The following is a 17,795-nucleotide window of genomic DNA, read 5'->3' as shown; positions in this document are numbered from 1 at the left end:
ATATATATATAGATTACATCTGGGGAGAAAAGAAAGGATGTGATGTTCAGAACATGGTAACTACACTAATTATCAAAGAGGGGAAGAGATGCAACCCGTTTGGCCAGTGGTGTTTTTACACCCCAGACAAGGTTTGAGAAGGAAAAAATCATTATGAAAATATAATTATATTTTCCTTAAAATCTTCAGGCCTTATTATCATGTCATATATAACTGTGATGTTCTGTAAAACAACAAACTTTAAAATACTTTGTTCTTACTGGTGAAAATCAGATGGTCATCTCTGTTTTCTCTCAGGTATATCACAGTGTAAGCTTCACAGTTAACATTACTCTCATCAGTGTAGTCCATATCAACAACAAAAATATATCTTGACTCCATATAGTGGTTATTTTGGAAAAAATCCCAGGTATTTTGAGCAGTAGGATTATATTAAAAAAAAAAATGTGCTAATATAAAATTAAATTAGCCTATATATAATTGCAAACATCTATCTTTCAGTACTTTTTTACTTAAGTACATAAAAAATTTAGTACTTTTGTACTTTCACTTGAGTAAAATTTAAAAAGGAGTACTTTTACTTTTACTGGAGTAATATTTTATTATACGTATCTGTACTTTTACTCAAGTACTTGATTTGTGTACTTCGTCCACCACTGGGTACAGTAGCCAAAGTCATTCCTGGACAAGATGGACGTCTTTGTACAGCTGTAGTGAATGTCAAAGACAAAAGTTGCACAAGGCCTGTGGCTCATCTGATTAAACTGCCTTCCCTACCTGATGACACCAACAAAGATTAATGAGCCTTTTCTTTATTTACAAATTTGGGGGCGGCTGTACAAAAGGCTAAGATTTAATGACGCTGGTGCCCTCTGCTGGACATTTAATTTCTTGCACTTTAGGATATACATATTATTTCTGAATCACCTGACTATCATTCTTGTTATTTCTTTGGTTTAGATTGGGAGAAATTAATGTCAGTCAAAATGTGTTCATGTCCAGACATGTAACTATGTTGCTAAATCTCACGGCAGTTTTGTAGAGATCTCCGTGCTGATCGGGTCCGATTTCTAGCGGATTTTTGTTCATACTGTGTGCATACATCTTAAAAGTAAGTAGTTATATACTCTTTCATGTATATATTGTTAGATTCAGTTGCTGCAATGTTATATTGCAATTCTAAAAGTTTGTTTATTCCTTTGAGGTAGTCAATGACCACATAAGCTCGATCGCACATTCATTTCAGCATAAAAAGCGCTGAATTAGACTTTGAATGTTACTTCTTGAATATTATGTAATGTAATATTATGTGAGTTTATTTGAAGTGAACATGTGCATAAACCTGAGGTAAATGTACAGATGCTGGACTTGTATAAATATGTCCTTATCTTTATTCTGTTGCATTACTTTATTTTGTTCAGTAATGTTTCTGCCTCATTGTATCTACTGTATATTCATTATTGTTATAATTGTTCATTTATAAAAACCAGACCCGTACTGATGTATGAAGCAAAAGACAACAGTAAAGAACTTTATTGTGGACATGGACCAAGTGATTTATTGTTCTGCCTGAACAATCTGTAGCGGTTGTCACCTAGTTTAAGATCCGCACGTCAACAACTTTCATACACTAGGCGAAAGCAAAAGCACTTATTTTTTTGAAAGTAGATGCATTTAGGAATCTTTAAGATTTACAACAGAACAGCTATGCATTTTATGGATGAGCATTTCGTGAACCTAGAGGAGGTCATTCTGACTTTGCTGTGACAATCTGGCACTTCTGAATCAGCTAATGTAAGTATGTTTTGTTATTAGTTTAAGTATTTGCCAATTACTGTTCAAATGCGGAGTGTTGTGTGTGTGTGTGTGTAAGAGAGTGATAGAGAGAGAGAGAGAGAGAGAGAGAGAGAGATGGGCACAGTGGAGTCTGTCTTAACCATCCATTGAAAATTGGTTTGTGTACAGTACTACAAGGGTCATAGTTGCTCACCCTGGTAAAATAATGCCAAACACTAGGCTGTCTTACTGTCCAATAAACAATTTCTTCTGAATTGTATGTGTTTGTTTCACTTTGACCAGGTCTGGGAAATATCTGAAAATGGGATGTTAGGACTGTTATATCATCTGGCTGAGAAAAAGCTACACATGTACTACTTTTCCCGTTTGTTTGTTTGTTTGTTTGTTTGTTTTTCTGATCATTTGGAATGAGAATAAAATGAAAGAAAACAACAACAATCAAATACATACAAAATAACAACAAAAAAACCTTGCAAATAAGTTCAAACATCCATTCGATATCTATTATTTCATGAATATTACTGATGAACTGATCAAAAAGTAGGCTACTGTTCACTTGCGTTTTACTACTATATAGTGTAATCATTTAGTAATAATTTAGTACTTTCTCCTGTTTTATTGTTGGCTTCCTGTTTTCTGATAATTTGGAATGAGGATTAAAAAAAGACAAACACACACAAAAACATGCAAATAAGTTCAAACATCCATTCAATATCTATTATTTCCTGAATATTATGAAATTCGAAATGGCCGCCCCCTGGTGACGTCATAATATGCAAATTAGATTAGTATATTTACACCCCACATAAACTTTAGATAATGCCAAAGATTTTTCTCATTGACAGTAGATCTCTTTCTTTAAGCCCTTTCAAGCCTCAAGCTTTTGAAATTTTCATGTTAAAATACAGCATTTTTTCCAAAAAAAACCTGGCGCCTTAAGGGTTAAAAACAAGTCAGTAATAGCAAGCTATATTCATATGAATTCTTTTAAAAATGATTACATGCTTAAATGACTGTTATCAGTAGTGCAACTGATCTGGTCACTGAAACTTTTCCAATAAAAAGGTATTAAAAGCATGGTACAGTAAATGTGATTAATGTGATATCTGTGTTCATTTAGTTGATGTAATACAGCGAGTAAACAATACGGCACTAATCTGATTAATAAAGAAGACAGAATACATTTAAAACAGGTATTAAAAGAGCGTATTTACGACTACTCACCCAACCTGTGGCACTTGCAAACTGATGCCAAGTATCGCGATGTGTCTGTCCGAAATCACTTTCATGAGGTGCCTTTGTGCAAAAACACTGCCTGCAATGTCATTGCCTCATATAAGGCAGCGAGTTAGCTGCATAGGCTTTTGGACGCAGCCTTGGAGTTTCGAAGTCATTGTTTTTGTGATTGGTTGTTTGACATTTGAAACCACATGATTCTGTGACTGACTGTATCTGAAAACACTTGATCTGAAATCGATGAACGTGCCGACAGATTCTCTGTATATGATGATGTTCTTGATGGGAGATTCAGAAACAGACTGAAGCTGAATAATCAAACTGGATAAGACATAATTAGCATTGCTGCTGTTCCAACCAAGTAAAATTAATTTGTTCAACACAAGCTCTATTTGTTTCTATGTTTTTGCCAAGCTCCAGTCTGGATCCATACTTGAGAAGAGATGATGCAACCCCTCAGAGGACGCCAGATGATGCCAACCCTGAAACAACAAACGAACTAACAAAAGTTTGATTTACAACATATTATAATTGCTGTTAATAGTGCTAATAGTCTGTTTGATCACGTCATTATTTGATTTAACATATACACACATCTGAAGTCTAAAGTTATTTTTTTTAATCATATATTAATCATTATTTATTTTGCTAGGCTTTATATAGTATTCTGCTAATAATAGCAATTCATTGATAGTGATAGCAATAAAGTTTTCTCACTCTGAGATTCGAGTCTAAGTCTGTTTTATTACATTTTTTTGATATGTAGTGCTTGAATTTTGGGCTCACCAGTGCCACATATCTTTACATTAAAACATTAATGACCATATTCTTTTTTTTTTCTTACAATAAAACATTGTTTTTATATTTTTAATAATTACACAATTATTATTTTTGTACTGGTGCACGGTAATGTTTTAGAGAAAATCACAAATAAATAATTATAGGATTATTATTAGGATATTAAATAATACAATTGTAAGCAGCATACACACACACTTTAACATTATCACATTAACGTCCTTTACATTTAATAATGTCATTTTTCTAGTTTTCTATCGCAAGAAGAATCTCACTATACTTTTTTTTTTTTTTATTGCAGTTGAAAGAACAACAACATATTTGAAGCAACAGGGGGCAAACGGACATCATCACAAGAGGTTCTGTTAGAGACAAAAATTTACAAGACATATTAAAGATAAAAAATAAAAAAAATTACAAAAAAATTGTAAAGGAAAGAAAGGATAATTTAAAGACAGCTTTGAGGTCAATCTCACTATACTTGTTTTTATTTCTACACACTTCCTTCCCGTTCACGTCACGTGCTTCGCAGAAGCCCCGCCCACAGCGCTGACTCCTCACTCGTGGTCTCTTCTGATTGGCTGCGCGTCCGGCCAATGGTCCTCAGCCATCTGTGCAGGAACACTACCGAGCCATATTTCACTGACCATTAGCTCCAGCGCCATTCATTATTATATCAGGATCTTCTTCTATTATAGATCCTCTAACAGTGCAGAGATGCGGATCGCTGCTGCAGTGTGCTTTATATATGCTCTGGCTTTCACTGCGCATGCAGATGTGTATTTTAAAGAACAATTTCTGGACGGAGGTAAATGTCACGTCTTTGATCGTCATCGGATAGCATTGTCAGTGTTTTATTGAGATGAAAGTGTTTCTTGGAAATGTCAAAATCATGTATTTTTATCATGTATTGAGTAAGTTAACTTGCATTTCTTCGATCAAAGCCTGTTTTATCATTTCGCCAGTGGCACTCTCATTTGCATCCTAAACTGTGTTGTACAACTTACAAGTTATGCTAAGAATCCATGATTTGTGTAAATCAATCAGATTTTTGTCAAAATGCGTACTTAATCGTTGATTTAGACAAAAGGAAAATATATTTTATGAGTCAAAAGGTTTTGGTTTCAGTTTGCGTTTTAGACTATTAAACGGTTGTTGTAAGTGCAAATTTGAGGTACCAGTGATTCATATCTGTTGTTTTCAACTTATTTGTATAATTTAAATGATAATATAATTGAAATTATATTTGACAGTAAAACTCCAGTCTGTAGTCTGAGAAACAATACAATGTAAAAAAAAAAAAAGTCAATAGACCTAATATCCTGAATATTGTGTCAAATAAAAATGTCCAGTATTGACTGATATGGTATATCCATTATCAACTGACCCAAATAAAATTCCTACTTTTATTGCAAACACCTAATTAAACTTGTCTCTCCAGATGGTTGGAAAAGCCGATGGGTCGAGTCCCAACACAAATCCGACTATGGCCAGTGGAAACTGACCTCAGGGAAATTCTACGGCGATGCTGAGCTTGATAAAGGTCAGAGGTCATGCTGTCTTTTACCAGCACCATATTGCTTATGCAAATGTCTTAATTTGAAAAGAAAATGCAACTCATTGCAAGTCGATGTGTGATGCACTTAACTTAACTGATAATGCAATGTTTTTTTTTTCTCCCTTTCAAGGTTTGCAAACAAGTCAAGATGCCCGGTTTTACGCTCTATCCAGTCGCTTTGACTCATTTAGTAATGAGGGTAAACCGCTTGTCATCCAGTTCACTGTGAAACATGAGCAGAAGATTGACTGTGGTGGCGGGTATGTGAAAATCTTCCCCGCCGACCTGGACCAGAGTAATATGCACGGCGATTCGCAGTACTACATCATGTTCGGTAAGTCATGATTGGTCACTTTCTTTCACCAAGAAAAGCATTGACTTAGTGCAACATGAAATCCAAACTGATAGCATTTGCTTTAACAATTTTTGTGTCATTTTCACTTTGATCTTCATTGTAGGACCCGACATCTGTGGCTACAGCACCAAGAAAGTTCACGTCATTTTCAACTACAAAGGCCAGAACCACCTAATCAAGAAGGACATCAAATGCAAAGTATGTTTTACTAATGTAATTAAAATATCTCAAGATTAAATCGCAGCTGTTGCATTTAATTTCTTCCACTTTCACATTCAGGACGATGAACTCACTCACCTGTATACACTGATCCTGCGGCCAGACCAGACGTATGAAGTCAAAATCGACAATGAGAAAGTAGAATCGGGTTCTCTGGAGGAAGACTGGGATTTCCTTCCTCCAAAAAAGATCAAGGATCCCGAGGCCAAGAAACCAGAGGATTGGGATGACCGGGCAAAAATCGACGATCCCGAAGACACCAAACCTGAGGTGCATTTTCATTTGTCAGAGCTGTAGTGTGCAGAAATCCTTGCAATATTTACAAAAAGAAAGTTGTTCTTAGACTTTATTCCAACGGTGCTTTAACTTTATATTTAGGATTGGGACAAATCTGAGAACATTCCTGATCCTGATGCCAAGAAACCAGACGATTGGGATGAAGACATGGATGGAGAATGGGAACCTGCAATGATCCCGAACCCAGAGTACAAGGTACAAAATGATAGCCCTCACATAGAAGTTCCTAATATTCAAGACCTATCAAACATGAAGCTATAAGTTGCTTTAAGATGGTCAGATAAATCTAGTTTGACGGTTTTGGATGTTACACCACTTTAGAGTAGTCTTTTTTGCATGGTAGATTCCAGAAAGAAGGTTTTGGTAGTAGATGTGGACTTTCTAGTAGTTTTTAAGAGTGAGTAATGTTATCAAGTAGTAGATCTTAATATTTTAAGATCTACCAAACATAAAGCCGCAAAGTGCTTCAAATTGGTTGTATTTGTCTAGTTTGGAGGTTTTAAGTCTAAATTGGGTACCTTGGAGACCAGTTAAAACCAATTTAGACTGGTCTTTTTTGCATGGTAAGCTGCCAAAAGAAGGTTTAGGGTTCAGTACCAAGTAGGCGCAAAGATCATCCAATTCTAGTTTTATACCTTGGGAGATCTGCTAAAACCAATTTAGATTGGTTTCGGTCCCCAATATTTTTGGAGTTTTAATAAGTTTTTGATAAGAAATAATACTGCAGGTTGTTTCACATGGTCTATTTCTACTGTATTTACAAAACTAAATTCTCAATCAGAGAGATTGTTGATTGCACAAACCAGTTTTACCAATCAGCTAACAAAGCTGTGTTTACATAGGGCGAGTGGAAACCAAAACAGATCGACAACCCCAACTACAAAGGTACCTGGATTCACCCTGAAATTGACAACCCAGAATACTCTCCAGATGACTCCATTTACAAATTTGATAACATTGGCATTCTGGGACTGGATCTTTGGCAGGTATGGTTTGAATTGGCGTACCGTTAAACCAACATCATAAAGTTAATTTGTAGGTTTTAAAAAACACACGGTTTGATTATCTCTGGTGACCAGTCCACCAGGATTACACAATTTTTCCAGAATTTCATGGAATACCAAATTAAAATTTTTAGGTGTGACGTACAATAGTTGAACATTGGAGAAAAAAAGAAACAAAATGCAGAAAGCATGTTTATTTTTGTGATTTACAAAATTCTGACACACAACATCATTATTTTAATTTTATTGTTGGTATAAAAATAAGAAAGTCAATTATAATGGAGCACACAGGTTTTTTCTTCGTTTCACACCAACATATCAGTAATGTTATGTAGTACTGCAGGTAAGGTGTTTGTTTTTTTTGTGATTAGTGTTAAGTTATCTTTTGACCTTTCTTACAGGTGAAAACTGGAACAATTTTTGATAACTTTCTGATCACTGATGACGTTGAGGAGGCTGAAAAATTTGGTACAGAAACGTGGGGAGCAACAAAGGTAATTATGCCTGTTAACAAGATGTTACAAATAATAACTTAGATATTTGATTTCATTGATCAGTTCTAACATTTGTTTATGCATTGTAAACATTGATAATTAACCATAAATAACAATGGAATGATGTTATTTTTACGTATCAGGGACCAGAAAAGAAAATGAAGGACCAGCAGGAAGAGGAAGAACGGAAGAAGAGTGAAGAGGAGGAGAAGAGCAAGAAGGATGATGATGATGCTGAGGAAGATGAGGAGGATGAGGGAGATGAGGAAGAGCGCACAGAAGAACCTACTGAGGAGGAAGAGGAAGAGGAGGGTGAGGACGATACGCTCCCCAAAGATGAGTTGTGAAGAGGAGTTTCCTTCTGAATGAGCAGATCTGACGTGTTTCTGATGTCTCTCTTTATATACGTGGTGTGAATTTTTGGCCCTGCCCCTTTCTAGAAACATGTCACATGACGTAACTCAGATTTCTTTTGGTTTTGCTGCTAGAAGCCCACCCCCGCCCAACACATTTATAGTACGACCTGATAAACTTACGATTAATTAATGTTTGGCTTTCTGTTCTGTCTTCAGTCGCGCAAGGGAAAAGTTCTGATGTATCATTTATTGGATTTGCACTTTTTTTAAATTAAAATGATTTATTTTTAAATGCTCGTCTGGCTCTTATTTTGTGGATGTTTAATCGTCCTATTTTTTGGTTGAAAGTAAATGTTCACTTAACTGCAAGTACTTAAAATAATTCAATATTATTTCTCAAAAAAAAAAAAAAAGCTTTATTTATACATTTTTGATCATATTCTGTGGCTTCATGTTAATAGAGTTAGATTTTTGGTCATTTTATTATTATTTTTTGTAATTCTTAATAGAGAATGTTTATTTTAAATGTCTTTAACTAATTTTAAATCAATAAGTTTGTTGAAAATGTAAATGCGAGTTTTTTTGTGGTCTCTAACAAGCTTGTTTGTCACTGACCCTGACAGCAAATCTACAAAAGATATTTTTTGAGTGTTTGTTCATTTGCAATCGGTCTAAAGAACATTTCTTATCTCCTTTCCTAGTCAAATAGACTTTGATTATATGTCTTTAAGATGTTTTATGATTTAGACTGTATGTAAAACTAGCATCTTAAAGACATCTGTCAGATGTCTGTACACCGATGCTTTCCAGATCAAGCTATCTTTAACAGACATATTGCAGACGTACGTGTGCTATCTAGGACCCAGTGAAGCTAGTTCTGAGGAAAGCGCCATAAATGTGTTGCTTTGGTATTGTATCTCGGATAACGCCAGTCAAACTTTCATAAGACTCTTAGGGGTCACTGTACGTCCATGTATCCATGTGTCTTGTCCAATTCAGCAAGTAGATGGCGTCTTCCCACAACACAGGCGCCTCATCCCTCCAGAAGATAGCTGAGTCACATCTCCACGCGCGCTCATTGAAGACACTCACGAGGCTGTATTTCGCGGGGTCTCGCGCTCAAACAAGATGCTGACGATCACTCTAAAGACCCTCCAGCAGCAGACTTTCAAAGTGCAGGTCGACGAGGAGCTGACGGTGAGTGTGCGCGTCTGTGCCCGTGTAAACACGCCAGCGAGCGGGCGTGACGCGCTGGGAGACGCCGCGGCCTCCGGCGGCTTGCCGCGCGTGGAGCAGTCGTTGTCATTGTACAATTTTACATTATAACCGGTGACGTCACAGAGCCGCGCATTCTAACGGCTGTTAATTTGAAAATAACGGTCGCGTTGTTTACTTTAAAGGTCTGTTTTGACTCTCGTCCTGTGGCAAGCCGTTTTAACACCTATTCGATTAAAATAACTAGTCTTGTTAATGTTACTTGTAACTTATCTTAATTGCCAGCAAGTAGTCCAATAGTGATAAGTACATACTGGCTATTTTGCTGATAACTATTCATTACACATTCTAGAACTCTAGTTATCCCAATAGTTAGTCAATAATGCTAATTCATTAGACACTAGGACTTGTCACTATTCCACTAATTATTGCGTTATTACTAGGTAGAAAATGCTAATTTTTGTCACTGAACTCTTTGGGGGTTAGTTAACTATACACTACCAACTTGTTATTGCTTGTACCTCTATAGGTTTACTATTTTACTGTAATGCCAAATATGTATGTTACTTTTATTTATACCAGTACTTACTAGTATGTATTCTAGCTTCACTAATCTGTTTTTAGAAGATACTAGTAATCATAAAAAAAAAGTATGTATGCCAACTAGAATTTATTTTCTCAAATGCCTTTTTTTAATAAGAAATGAATGGGTACTTCATAGTTCGATAAATCTTACTAGAACAATTAAAAATGCTACTAATAACCGGAATACACAGTAGTGTGTGCTAGTTAGTTTTTATGAATGAATAATACAACAGCTTGCCATGCTTCTTGTTTTCCTAGAATGACAATGCATTGCTGGTATGCATTGCATTTATGTTATGATCTGTTATTGTTTAAAACGTATTTATATGCAGTCAGATGAATGTATCTTGGTAATTTAAATATCTAGTTTTTATAAATGTGTTCTTTTGTAATGAGCATTTGAATTAATTTAGGGGGGAATTAATTAGGTTTCCAGATAATGCAGTATCATTCTGACTGTGTTTGAGCAAAGCAACGAGATGAAATGGCTTCATAATTCAGCATATGCCCATATGAATCCATTGCTTTGGTTCTTGAAGATAGATTGGGAAGCACATGACCATTAGTTGCCTGCTTTCATAGTCATACAGTTTTTAAGTCTAATTTTGTCCTTGAAGGACAATCTTGAATTGTAAAGATATTTCTGATGGAATTCTGTTCTTGTTCAATGACAATACAGGTAAAGGCTCTAAAAGAGAAGATCGAAGAAGAAAAGGGGCAAGATGCTTTTCCAGCTGTTGGTCAAAAGCTAATCTATGCAGGTCTGTTTCTTTGGAAATTTGTTATATCTTCCATTGCAAAGCTTATATATTATAATTACTGCCAAATTTCACTTTTCGCATGCACCATATCCTTCTTCAGTTTTAAGATTTATAAAATTGCATTTGTGTTTTTCTTCATTAAATGCAGGCAAAATTTTGAATGACGATATACCTCTAAAAGAATACAAGATAGATGAGAAGAACTTTGTCGTGGTGATGGTTACAAAGGTATGGTTGTTTTATCTCTCAGAAATCTCTCTACGATTTTAGGATGTTGCATAAAAAAAGCACTGGATGGGAGTGCCAAGATATGCATAAAATATTAAAATGCACATACATTAACCTATGCACATAAAACAATTAAAAATACTTTTGAAGGGGAAATTTTTTTTTATCCAATAAGAAAATATTTCCATTAACTATGTTGGAATCACATTAAGGGGATTTATTCGCAACAGTTTTCAACAAAAAACAAATCTGAAAACTTGTGTCTTTCAGCAATTCATTAACTTGATAATGGCCTGAATATGCAACATTTTAAAACCGGATCATTTTAACAATGTTGTCATCTATACACAAAACATTTTTAGTACAAACATTTTGTGTAAACGTACCCTTACCGAATAAATTCCACGATGCAAAACAAAAAACTGATTTGGTGTAATTGCTTCCCAGAACATCGTCACAAGATCGTCACAAACATCAGACATAGAAATACAAGATGACATGACTACGATTGTTATTGCATCTGCGCACAAGTTTATTTTGTAGTAAAAAGAGCCAAAGTGCTCTCACCATTTGCTGCAACTTGCCCATTTCCCAGGAAGTAACGTTTTTGTTCTCTTGAACACTTTTCTTTATCCGCATATGTTTTATTTGAAATTAAATTTCAAATTATTTGCAACTTTGGATAGAAACAGTGTTAAAGATCATTAGCAGTTTTCTATAGTTCTCTGTGCAGTTGTGTTTCTTTTTCTACAGCCCAAATCTGCAGCACCTCCACAAGCTCCTGCTCCTGTGCCAGCAGCTGCCGCTACCGTTAGCGCAACTGTCGACGAAACCCCTGCACATCAGCCCTCAACTCCTGCTGCACCTCCTGCTGTCTCCACAGTGCCTGTATCGACCTCTACTCCCGCTCCCGCTCCCATAGAACCAGCGGCATCAGCGGAGCCACCCGTGCCGCCCATCACAGCGCCCCCTGCTGCCTCGGAGGCTGCAGCAGAAAAGCCTGAGCCTGTTAGCGTGACTCCCACACCGATCTCAGAAGAAGAGAAACAGGAAGCCCAAGAGGAGCAGGCCATTGCCCAACCAGAGGCCAGGTATGGCCACACCCTAAAAAAAAAAAAAAGTTTTTAATCGCTCAAAGAATGAAAATTCCTCAATTTGTCATCTGATTTGTTCAGCATTACAGATGAATTTGGTATTTTAGAAGCAGCCGCGTCCATACTAGGTATGTTTGGGTTTTTGGTTTTGTTATAAACCAGGTAAAGAATCAAATAAATTGTCTTTAACGTCTGTCGCCTTTCGTTTCTGTAGTTACAGGTCAAGCGTATGAGAATTTGGTGACGGAAATCATGTCAATGGGTTACGAGAGAGAACAGGTGATTTCCGCCTTACGAGCAAGTTTCAACAATCCGGACAGAGCCGTGGAGTATCTGCTTATGGTGAGAGTTACTAATGTACTTACTATAATAAAGTTGCAAAAAGCCAGGAACTAGTTTTATTCAAAGTCAACATGAAATGACATTTGCAACCTATTTTATTTCGCAAATTTCTGAGTGAAACAGGGACTTTTATAGATATTTGCACTTTGCAACTATTTAATATTGTACATTTGCTTGGTGAAGTAAGCTTACTTCACATATTGTTTGGATAATTGCTCAACTTTTAAGATGGTAAGAATTAGCCCCCCCCCCCAAAAAAAAAGTAAGAAAAGAAACAACTTTGTCCAAACTTAATATATACATAATCAATACTAAAATGTAATTTAAATTCACAAGTGAAGGAGCTGTTAATGTCTGTTCCTCAGGGTATTCCCACAGAACCCGAGCAGCCACCACAGGAAGTAGTGCAGCCCACGCCAGTGTCCAACCCCACCCCTCCAGCACCACAGCGACCTCAGCCACCACCTGCCACAGCCGGTGAGTGGACATTTGTTCACGACGTGTGGAAATAGACGCCCATTTGCCCTGCAGCTGCCGCCTTCTTGCTAATTCGCTGAACCGTTGTTTTCCGGTAGCACAGCTGCAGGCGCTGTCTTTATTTATGCTCATGAGTAACACTCTAGTTCTGTTCATTAAGCAAACGAGGAAGTGTAAAGGTCAACATCTCAATAAAGTCTGCCCCAAAATTAGTGTTAATGAGTGAATGTGAACTTTGGACTTAAAGGTGATGTGCATAGATTTTGCAATGCTAATGTGTTGAGAGTAAACTTGACCCACATTTGATTTTACTAAACTGTTTGATACATTGGATAAACTATTTTACTTGTTGAAATTTGGTGACTTTTTCTCATTTTGGGATATGAATGTGTGTGCAAACACATAGATGTGTTTTGGAAAGGCTGGACGAATTTTGGTGGTGTTGGGGTCCAATTGACCCCCATTGGTTTCCATGCACTTTGGCACAAAAAAAGCTTCACAAACAAAAAAATATGAGATGCATAGAAAGGTTTACTCAAAATTAAACACTTTCTTAATTATGAGTTTTAAATTCAAACGTTCTGTGAAATTATATTTTTGAGTGATTGTTTTTTGGATCTCAATTATTAATTGGTTTTACATGAATAAAAAATGGCAAAAACACACAACAAAATTACTGAAACTCTTGACAAAAATGTAAATGACAAAAAAAAAAAAAAACGAATTCAAAATATTAATGAAAACTTTAGTAGTACTTCACTCATTTACACTATAGTACAAAAAATGTAGGTAATAATTATGCTTGGTGTATAGTCACTTGCACCATTTTTAATAAGTTTATTTAATTTGAGTTCAGCTTAAACTAAATGAAAATAAGAAATGAAATGGTTTTAGTTAAGTTAGTTATGTTATGTTTTTTTTTTAATGTTGTGTTGAGTTTTGGTTTTCATGGAAACCACAGACAGAATAAAGTGTAAATGTAAATATATTCAAAAAGCATTAGTGTTATATGTGTTGCATTTTTACTTTCATAATATGTATGTATATATTACATTTAAAAAAACAAACACAAAATGATAAATATAAAACTAAAGGAATCTAAGGAATCTCCAGACTCCTCTACAGCTATTTCTGTCCTGTGATCAGGTGTGGAGTCGGGAGCGGCTCAGTCCTTGGCGAACCCGCTGGAGTTCTTGAGGAACCAGCCACAGTTCCAGCAGATGCGTCAGATCATCCAGCAGAACCCTGCACTGCTGCCCGCGCTCCTGCAGCAACTCGGCCGCGACAACCCGCAGCTCCTGCAGGTGGGTGGAGCTTAGAGCGGAGCTGCTGCTATTGGACGCACGATGCTGAACCTGCGCTTATTTTTCTGTGCAGCAAATCACGCAGCATCAGGAGCGATTCGTGCAGATGTTGAACGAGCCACACGCAGGTGAAGCCGGAGCTGCTGAAGCTCCCAGCGCACCACAGACCAACTACATCCAGGTCACGCCGCAGGAGAAGGAGGCCATCGAGAGGGTACGCTAACAACGTTTGGTTTGAAGATAAAGTACCGTTTCTGTGATACCAGGCACAATGAACAGACGAATGTAAAAATTTAATTTTACTAGATACCATTTGGTCATGTTGGTGTTATAATAGTTACACAAAAAAATAAGAAAAAAAACAAAAATGTAATTTTCGTTTTTAAAACGGTTTTAAATTAAAATAAAATACTAATAAACCTATCAACTTTTAATTAAAGTCCATTAAAGTCCATTTTAATTTACATAATGCAAAGTGAAACAGAAAAAAAATATATATATATATATATATATACACACACACACACACAAACATATATATATATATATATATATATATATAATTGCTAATGTGTGTATAAAATTATTAATTTAGTAATATATTAAAACATTACAGTAATTGTAATTTAATATAAAATTATTTGATTTTGAAATGTTTTATAACATTTGCATAATTCTTCTTTTTTATTGTTGCACTCTAATTGTTATGTAGATAATAATCTATAATTAATTTTTTGTGTTTGTTGATGATTTTTCTATTATATTTTATAATTCAGTTAGCTTTTATTTTAATTTAATGTTTATTTTGATAATTATATCTTCACTTTTTTTCAAAAAATGAACCTTATATAATTACATATACACATACAAAATTCTATTTTATCTATTACAAAATGTCGGGGTTAACAAAAAGTCTCACTTTAAATAATATAAACTTACTTGCAATACAATTTTTTTTTTTTTTTTTTTCATATTTTAATTTTAATAATGAATTTAAAATGACCGAAAGAACAGTTATTTCACATGTTTTAACATTTTATAAAATTGAGTTTTGTTTTCTAGTTAAAAGCTCTGGGGTTTCCAGAGGGACTCGTCATCCAAGCCTACTTCGCCTGCGAGAAGAACGAAAACCTCGCTGCGAACTTCCTGCTCCAGCAGACCTTTGACGATGAGTGAACGTTAACCGTTTAGACGCGACGACACTCGGAGAATGGCAACGGAGAGAATGCAAGCGCTAGGCCGCATGTTGCGTGCGTGTGTGTGTGCGTTAAAGTGAATTGGACGTCGACTGGTCTTCCATGATGATTTTCATGGAGTTTAAGCTGAAGCCATGATGTGACGTTATTATCAGCACAGCAATTTATTTTTTATTTTTTGGTAGATATAGCCAATCCCTTACGATGAGGTGTCCGTTGTCTGTCTGGTTTCTGCTGCTATCTTTGCTGTGTGCGTCGAGTGAGGTTTTATTTATCACAGTTAAACCCTGCCAAAAAAACACTCAAGATCATCGCTCTTTTCTTACAATTGTTTTTTGGTATTAATAATGAGACGTTTCAGTTTAAGTAGATGCCAAATTTAATTTGTTACCAATGAAAACAAGCCTTTGATGGATAGACATCAAAACATTCAATTGTTGCATTTTCTCCATTAGAATATTGGGAATATTTCAAATTAAATACGGCGTCTACTTATGCCATGTAAAATCATATTTAGTGTTTACTTTTCTTTCATTATTAGCCTCTACTGTGTAAAATACAAGTTTTATGCAGTGGATGTCACCAAACTACTTTTCAACTCATCTGTTCCCCTAAATCAAACCATTAATATAAAAAATAAACCACATTTTCTGCACTGCATGGGTATGTTAGTATCTTTAAACCCATGTTTAAAATAAGAACTATCGATAACGTCTACAATCATGACTTTTTGATTTAAAGAAAAACAGCATTGATAGTTGATATGTGATAATATAGTTGGCTCATCAACTAGATGTTATTTTCAAATTTATTTCTGTTTCTGATGGGCCTTACCAAAAAGATAATGGTAGTCATTGCTTTCCACAGTATAGGGGAATAAAACGCAATGAAAGTCAATGGCTACCGTCAGCTGTAACCAAAAAGGTGATTGTGGCCATTGGCTTATACATAGTGTTTTTCTCCATATTATGGAAGTCAGTGGCTACCGTCAACTATTTGGTTACAGCTGACAGTAGTATATTATAGTTTCCATAGTATAGTATTGGGGAAAAATACTGTGGAATCCAATGGCTACCGTCATCTGTCAACTGCAACTAAACCGTTGACGGTAGCCATTGAATTCCGTAGTGTTTTATTTTTCATACTATGAAGGGCAATACCTACCATCAACTGTAACCAAAAAGGTGATGGTAGCCATTGGCTTATACATAGTGTTTTTCTCCATACTATGGAAGTCAGTGGCTACCGTCAACTATTTGGTTACAGCTGACTGTAGTATATTATAGTTTCCATAGTATAGTATTGAGGAAAAATACTGTGGAATCCAGTGGCTACCGTCAACTGTAACTAAACAGTTGACGATAGCCATTGACTTCCGTAGTGTTTTATTTTCCGTACTATGGAAGGCAATAGCTAGCATCAGCTGTAACCAAACAGGTGATGGTAGCCATTGACTTCCATAGTGTTTTTTTCCATACTATGGAGGGAAAAGGCTACTATCAACTGTAACTAAAAAGGTGACCGTAGCCATTGGCATCCATAGTATTTTTTCCATACTATAGAGCGCAATGGCTAGTTGACGGTAGCCACTGACTTCCAAAGTATTTTTCTCCATACTATGGAATCCAATAGCTACCGTCAACTGTAACCAAACAGTTAACAATAGACATTACCTTCCTTAGTATGGGGGAAAAAAACACTATAGAACTCAATGGCTACCGACAACTGTTTGGTTACCAACATTCTTTTTTTTATTTCATTCTTAATTTAAATTTTTTGTAGAAATATCCCTTTATTAACTCTAAAGTTCTCAGTAGAATCAGTTCAGTATGCAGTAGAAACGGAATGATCGGTGGTTTTGAATGGAGCCCGAAATGCTGCAACAATCGTAGGTCATTTATGTGGTGACTGAATGTGGTCGAGTGTCTCAGCGGGTCTCGAAAACCTCCTAAAAATATGCATTGTAATTTGAATATTTGTACATACCGGTATTCAAGTGAAGGGAAAAAAAACTGTGTTGTCTTGGACTCTGTTGCATACTTAAGACAGTGCCAAACATAATTAGAAAACTGGAAATGAATGAAATTACAGAGCTAGCTGCAATGCTTGAAATGGACGCAGAATGCATATATTTTTTATGTAAATGATGTGTCCTGCTCCTATAGTGTAGTTTTGAGCGAAAAATGCTGGAAGGGTATTTTTATCGAGTACGTTAAAAAATCTATAGGTGTTCTGACAGGTACAGGGAAGACTAAGCATCCTGTTTACACTAGGTGATACAGTTTTGGTTCATTTCAGCATTTTATATTCATTTTTCTTCTTGGGGGATTTGATGTGTGGAGAAAGTGAACATGGAGGTGTTTGGTCTTAAATGCAACAGCACACAAGGGTTTGCTGAGTGATTAATGAATGTATTGTTTCAGTGGTGTGTGAAATAAATTGCTTTTAAAAAGCTTCAATGAAGTCTCCAAATGGATAT

The 17,795-nt window shown here is 35.8% G+C and overlaps 2 protein-coding genes across 2 annotated transcripts; both read left to right on the top strand.

Moving 5' to 3' along the window:
* Positions 1-4,428: 4,428 nt before the first annotated feature.
* Positions 4,429-8,406, top strand: LOC113080803 (calreticulin-like). Its single transcript, XM_026252854.1, has 9 exons — positions 4,429-4,639; positions 5,273-5,374; positions 5,520-5,723; positions 5,848-5,942; positions 6,024-6,233; positions 6,342-6,455; positions 7,103-7,246; positions 7,666-7,758; positions 7,902-8,406. The coding sequence occupies exons 1-9, from the start codon at positions 4,549-4,551 to the stop codon at positions 8,103-8,105; spliced, it is 1,257 nt and encodes a 418-aa protein (XP_026108639.1). The 5' UTR covers positions 4,429-4,548; the 3' UTR covers positions 8,106-8,406.
* A 631-nt stretch (positions 8,407-9,037) lies between these two features.
* Positions 9,038-17,775, top strand: LOC113080802 (UV excision repair protein RAD23 homolog B-like). Its single transcript, XM_026252853.1, has 10 exons — positions 9,038-9,311; positions 10,594-10,675; positions 10,824-10,903; positions 11,657-11,994; positions 12,079-12,125; positions 12,212-12,339; positions 12,705-12,816; positions 13,963-14,120; positions 14,194-14,334; positions 15,183-17,775. Exons 1-10 carry the CDS (start codon positions 9,243-9,245, stop codon positions 15,294-15,296), a joined length of 1,269 nt encoding a protein of 422 aa, XP_026108638.1. The 5' UTR covers positions 9,038-9,242; the 3' UTR covers positions 15,297-17,775.
* The last annotated feature ends 20 nt before the right edge of the window (positions 17,776-17,795 follow it).

Source organism: Carassius auratus, unplaced genomic scaffold (genome assembly GCF_003368295.1).
Source record: "Carassius auratus strain Wakin unplaced genomic scaffold, ASM336829v1 scaf_tig00032082, whole genome shotgun sequence".
NCBI lineage: Eukaryota > Metazoa > Chordata > Actinopteri > Cypriniformes > Cyprinidae > Carassius > Carassius auratus.
The sequence above is the reverse complement of the archived record's forward strand: the minus strand, read 5'-3'. Positions and strand labels throughout refer to the sequence as shown.

Coding starts and splice junctions, on each gene's coding strand:
- LOC113080803 (XM_026252854.1), top strand. CDS start 4,549: ATGCGGATCGCTGCTGCAGTGTGCTTTATATATGCTCTGGCTTTCACT. Junction 5,724..5,847: donor GCAGTACTACATCATGTTCG/GTAAGTCATGAT, acceptor TCTTCATTGTAG/GACCCGACATCTGTGGCTAC. Junction 6,456..7,102: donor TCCCGAACCCAGAGTACAAG/GTACAAAATGAT, acceptor GTGTTTACATAG/GGCGAGTGGAAACCAAAACA.
- LOC113080802 (XM_026252853.1), top strand. CDS start 9,243: ATGCTGACGATCACTCTAAAGACCCTCCAGCAGCAGACTTTCAAAGTG. Junction 12,126..12,211: donor AGCAGCCGCGTCCATACTAG/GTATGTTTGGGT, acceptor TCGTTTCTGTAG/TTACAGGTCAAGCGTATGAG. Junction 12,340..12,704: donor CCGTGGAGTATCTGCTTATG/GTGAGAGTTACT, acceptor TCTGTTCCTCAG/GGTATTCCCACAGAACCCGA.